This window comes from Polypterus senegalus, chromosome 3 (genome assembly GCF_016835505.1).
Source record: "Polypterus senegalus isolate Bchr_013 chromosome 3, ASM1683550v1, whole genome shotgun sequence".
Lineage (NCBI taxonomy): Eukaryota > Metazoa > Chordata > Cladistia > Polypteriformes > Polypteridae > Polypterus > Polypterus senegalus.
Window position 1 is genome coordinate 100,465,232 of NC_053156.1, and position 6,459 is coordinate 100,471,690.

General features: G+C 34.4%; 1 protein-coding gene across 2 annotated transcripts in view; it reads right to left on the bottom strand.

Annotated features, from left to right (window-relative positions):
- ttc13 (tetratricopeptide repeat domain 13) overlaps positions 1-6,459 on the bottom strand; it is an 82,251-nt gene that overhangs the window by 24,956 nt on the left and 50,836 nt on the right. For both annotated transcript variants that reach the window (XM_039747673.1, XM_039747672.1), the window contains exons 15-16: positions 3,253-3,345; positions 486-569 (exon numbers count right to left, since the gene is read on the bottom strand). In XM_039747673.1, the coding sequence (XP_039603607.1) occupies positions 486-569; positions 3,253-3,345 (177 nt within the window). The remainder of the gene's footprint in view (positions 1-485; positions 570-3,252; positions 3,346-6,459) is intronic.

The following is a 6,459-nucleotide window of genomic DNA, read 5'->3' on the forward strand; positions in this document are numbered from 1 at the left end:
AGTGCCACATATCCTTGATGATACTTCGTCTTACACAGAAATACTTTTGAAACCTCTGAACTGACTTAACGCGTATGTGATGTGAAAGAGTGAGCGATTTGAGGAGTACATTAAGGAGTGAATGACGAAGTGTGCCAGTAAAATTGTGTGGTCTGTGTGTCTGGGAGGTGGTGGGAGTTGAGGAAGCCATGGTCAGGTCTGGTCCAAAGAGTATTTGGTTCCAGGTCAAATCTGTTTGATGACCTTGGTTGTACACCTTTTGCCTCACCAGTGTGAAAATGAAACTTATCTGCCTTTAAAATTATATAATTGACAGGTAGCTCAGCCACTTAAACTGTGCAATTATGTTCAAGTAAAACTGACCATGTATGCATATGTATAATCACCATTCATCTTTTCACAGTTTTTAATATTGCTAATGTTTTGATGTTAAAAATAAATTTTGATTACTTTTTGATTCAGCTACATACATGAAAATTACTTACCCATGGTATACCAGAATTCTGTCCTTGATAAAATTAAGTATTTTATCAAAGTATGCCAAATAACGTATATTTATAATCTGGCCCCTGGAAACACATTAGGAAAACAAAAGAAACTACATTATGCTTTTGATAAAGGTTTCCAAAAACACTACTGTAACTGGATACTGCTTGTCTATGAAGAGGAATACTCGTTTACACAGGCAAATGACTGCTTTACAGATGCAAACATTATGTTTACAAGACTTATCTGATGATAAATATAAAAATAATGGTCACATTCATTTGAAATGTAAAAACACAATTTAAGAATAGTATTGAACATTCTGATTTGCAAAAAAAACAAAACAGGCATATTTACAGTCAGTTTTATAATGTTTTCTTATGACAGCAGGTAGCATAACAGCAACTGAATATACATAAATATGTATTAGCAACTGGATATAAAAAGGGATATGTATTATTTTTACCAGTGTTTCTTAATATAACTGTACTGTATTTTTATATGTGTAAAAGCCACTACCTTTTACACCAGCGAACCAGTTTAATCTGTAACCTGAAGTCATAAAACTACTTTCCTTCAGTAACCTTTTTTAAAAGGATTAATACATTTTCTTAGTTTATAAGGTAAATATTTTCTGAAAGTAGCATAAGTGACACATAATATTAGGTTCTGTACTACAGTGATGATATTTAAATCAGTGCTTTGTATAATAACAACCTAAATTATATATAATTTTTCCCAACATCTGTCCTATAAGGGTAATATATCTCAGTAAGGACTGAACCACTTAACAAAATTTAAATTTTAAAATTATAATATATGAATAGAAATAAGCAATACAGAAAACAGTATCACTGCTCATACTAATTTGCAAACAAGAATCTAGATGACACTCAGGAAAGATATTATAGGTTTAAAATTGCTCTCTTATTTTTATACACTAACTACTGACATCATTCCACACTCAAAAGCACACTTTTGGTAAAGCCTAAAACTGGCACAATTCAACATAACCCTATTCCATTTGTAAGACATGGAGTTGAGATCATGAGGACTTTGAGCTGTTTTTTGTGACCATGGACCTGGAAATGACCGTTCACTTAGGAAACCATAAATGATGGACACCCTGGCCATAAATTAGCCAATTTTAAGTCTCTGGCATCTTGCTGAGGGCTTTTATACCCCAATTCTACTTATAAACCTTCACCAGCTTGATGGAGTTTAAAGGATGCCCAGTATCACCAGCCTTCTTCAGGTCCAGCCACAGCTTTTCAATAGGATTTAGGTCAGGGCTCGGCTTGGCCTCTTCTTCCTAAGCCAATCTTTAGTGAAGTTGCTTAAATGTTTAGAATTGTTGTCTTGGTGAAATATCCTCTTTGCTCCAGGCTTGAGCTTTCAAACTGGCAGCCTGATGCTCTTCTCAAGAATTCATTGATATTTCTTTAAAAGTTATGATTCTTTTAATGCTGTCACGTTTTCCAGCACCATACAGGGGCACTCCAACACCATACATTAGAGTAGGGATACATTTTTTTGGGGAAGTCTCTTTGCCAAACAGTTCAACATTGGACACACTTATCCAGAGGAAAAACTTCCAAAACTAAACTAAAACTTGTCAGGCTTGTCCAAGTGATCTGTGGCAAACCACAGATGAGCAGCTTTGTCCTTTTTTGACAGAAGATGCTTCAGCCTTGTGACGCTTCCATCTCCCATAAATATTTCTGTTCAGACTTTTTCTGACTGCTGACATATTTGCCACAACTCTGGAGAAAACTATGGGAGTTGTAGATCTCTGGATGTTATTGTAGGATTATCTTTATTATTCTCCTTGAAATTTGAGGAAGATATTTACTTCTTAAAAGGGGTTCCATTGTTTTAAACACCCTCTACTATTTGCCTTATAGTACATTTGAAATCTTTTTGAAAATATTTTATAATCTTGTCTAGACTTATAAGCATTCAATACTTTTTTCCTCAGTTCTGCCTTCTTAAAATCAATGCATGATGCCAGACCATACAATTATTTATATTTTCTCCTGCCTAACATATTATTTTAGATCTTTAGTTTCCTTGAATAGTTCAGTTAACTGATTAACACTCTGTCATTGACTCGTGTGATCCTGTTTTTTCTTGATGCAAGTCATTGAACTAACAGTAAACCTATTTTTGCATCTACCCATACTATATACTGTGTGCATTATTTTGCTGCATGGACAATGTCTTTCTAAATTCACAGAAACTCTGATTAAATACAAATTAATAGGTAAAACAATCTCATAGGAATCAATGGTTTACAAATTTTCAAGCACGTTTCTAAATATAATTTATGTTGCAAGTGAACATTTGTAACTCGATAGGTGATTCCTACACTCCTCTATATAAAGAATCTTAGTTTAACACTTTTAGCTGAGCTTTTTATGTTTGAATATTTAGAGGTTAATGAATAAAAATACAAACTGCCTTAAACAGAATGTAACATAATCTTCATACTAATAAATTCCTTAAAAATATTCATAAATGCTAGCTTCTAATATTACATTTTTTGTGTTTTCCACAGGAACCAATTTAAGACCAACAGTATCTAGCACTATTAGTTGCAAATACAATCTATGTAGCTCCCTAACCTTAAATATTATTATACTGAAAAATAAATATCTACTGATATCTTATTATGCATTTTCTTATATATAATCTGAGCACTCTCTATACTAAATATTTTCTAAAATTAAGGTGGTATAAAAAGTGGTCAGTGTTGAATTTGCAAACCTTATTAAATTGATATGATTATTAAATCCCCGGCTGAGACTTCTTGCAGGCATTTGGTCTAGCCAGAGGACTGGTTGGTCTGGGTCTGCAATCCTGAAAAACAATGCAAAAGAAAAGGAATCTGTTAACAAAGCTCTATAATCCTGCCAAATTTTGGAACTTCTTTATAAAACCATATTATATAAAACTAATAAATCTGGACCAATTGATCCAATTGCTCTTAATGAGATAACAAAATATAACAATCTATACTAATAAAAGGCAAAGCCCTCACTGACTGACTCATCACTAATTCTCCAACTTCCCGTGTGGGTGGAAGGCTGAAATTTGGCAGGCTCATTCCTTACAGCTTCCTTACAAAAGTTGGGCAGGTTTCATTTTGAAATGCTACGCGTAATGGTCATAACTGGAAGCTATTTTTCTCCATGCTGTATACTGTAATGGAGTTGAGCTCGAAAGCCGTGGGGGCGGAGTTTCGTGTGACATCATCACGCCTCCCACGTAATCACGTGAACTGACTGTCAACATGGTATGTAGAAAACAAGGAAGAGCTCCAAAAAGCGCTGAAGAAAACATGCATTATATAATTGAGAAGGCAGCGAAACAATAAGAAGCAAGCGAGTGACATATGCAACCATACTCATGAGTGCTGCTACTTCGGAAACAAAGCACGGTGTGAACCTAAAGTTTAAATTAAGTTCATAAACAAGGCTGCCGCTGGTGTTTGTCATGCCCACGGGTAACGAGGGATACAAGTTTAATGAGAGGACGCAGGATATAAACGAGAGTTTTGATCACTTTGTAACTAAGTTAAAATTGCAGGTGAAGGGCTGTGCTTATGCAAATTCCGAGACTGTGTTTGTGGGGGATTGACAGTTAAGGCGGGTGGGGGAGTCACGCCATCATCTCCCCTCCCATTCACCTCATTTCGCTCTGAGCTGAGCTCCGCAGCTGACGCAGTCTTATGGAAGCGACTTTGTGATGCTGCCACCAAATACTCACAGAAAAATCCACAAGTTAATACACACGTTGTCTCTAGAGTTTCTCCACACTCTGCATCCTCCAGGCATTACTAACAAAAGGCTACATTGACAATCGTGTTCCGTTATTTTTAAATTGTTTCATTTTCTTAGCACAAGCACAGCTGAGAAGCTTCGATGCATGTGCTCCATAACGCGTTTAATCACACTTTGCATTCCAAGCAAAGGGGAACTTCTGTCAATGCATGATTTCCTGGTACACCGATTACATTGATCAGCGCTTCCCGATTCATTTTACCCTCGCACCAACCTTTGTTTGAGAAGAAGTATAAAAAAATATGAGGTTAACACAGAAAAACAGATCACCAATTGAAGCTTTATGAATAATCGATACTTTATTCGCCATCAATTATTGTTTTGGTAAAGCCATACTCAGTGTAATCCTCCTTCCATTTTATAATTTTTCCAACACTAGCCATGATTAAATGAACGGTAAAAAAATAAGAGCGAAGCGAGGGTGACTTATTCAGGCAGGCAGGCGACAGCTCAATAGCTCGAATTTGGATATAAGTAGGTTCTATTTAGTCGCCAGAAATATGTTTGGTAGGAATGGAACTTGAATTTAGTCTTTAAATTTCTATGGTGAAGAAAAATTTATGCAATGATGACTAAATTTAACTATATAAAGTCAAAACTTGTATATATAAAGTCATTCCCGAATATATAAAGTCAAAACTTGATTATATAAAGTCACTGTCGGAATATATAAAGTTAAAACCTGAGTATATAAAGACGGCGTTGGAATATTTAAAGCTAAAACTTGAATATATAAAGTCCGCGTCGGAATATATAAATTAAGTGCTGGAATATACAAAGACAGCACTGGAATATCCATCCATTTCCCAACCCGTTGAATCCGACCACAGGGTCACGGGGTCTGCTGGAGCCAATCCCAGCCAACACTGGCCACAATGCAGGAACCAATTCTGGGCAAGGCACATGCATCATTTTCAAAACATTAACCGAACAATGTTTTATTAATTTATTTTTCTGAATACATTTTTGTTAACTTAGTTCAGTTCAGAGTCGTTTCAATCAATATATTTTTACTTTGACTTTATATATTCAGGAATGAGTTTATATACTCCGATGTTGACTTTATATAATCAGGAATGACTTTATAAATTCCGACGCTGACTTTATATATTCAACTTTTGCCTTTATATATTCAGAAACAAGTTTGACTTTATATATTCCGATGCTGACTTTATATATTCAAGTTTTGACTTTATATATTCGGGAATGACTTTATATATTCAAGTTTTGACTTTATATATTCCAGCGATGACTTTATATATTCAGAAAATCAATGTATTTGCCTGTTTGGCACCCCATAGTATATGTGTGTGTGTATATATGTACACATGTATGTATATATACATATAAATATACATATATATGTATATATATGCCTGCAACACTCATGACAATGACAAAACAATTACATTGTCAATCATGTTACGTTATTATTAAAATGTTTCCTTTTCTTTTTACTTCTCCGCTGCGAAGCGCGGGTATTTTGCTATATGATAGATAGATAGATAGATAGATAGAGAGAGATATTACAACAACACTCATATCAATGACAAAACAATTACATTAACAATCATGTTATGTTATTTTTAAAATTTTTCCTTTTCTTTTTCATAACTTCTTTAACACACTACTTCTCCACTGCGAAGTGCAGGTATTTTGCTAGTTTCTGCAATAAAAGGAAAACAGGAAAATAAATCCCAGTAGTATGTTTTACTTAATGGAAACTACAACAAAATGTTATAGCTGGCCTAAAACAGCAGCCACTGACAACCAATTCAACTCATCACTGTGGGCAAACCTAATTAGAATGTTTAGTTTATAAAATGTACTTAACTGTAAACATTACGCTTTTTATGTTCTTATTTATTTAATAAAAATTATCATCTTTAGACCTATTAGGAGCTTACCAGAGAGTACACAAATTACTAAGGTAAGTTAGAAAACTGACTTGTGGTCAGTACAGATCAAATATAAGCTATCTGGTCAAAATTTTAAGTGATATATGTGATACAATTCCATAGTGCAAAAATACATTATCCCACATTGACATACGATGGAGGTAACACACTATAAAGTTGATTTTTTATTATCAAAGACTGAGCATCTTGGTAGTATACAATGTATTGGAAAA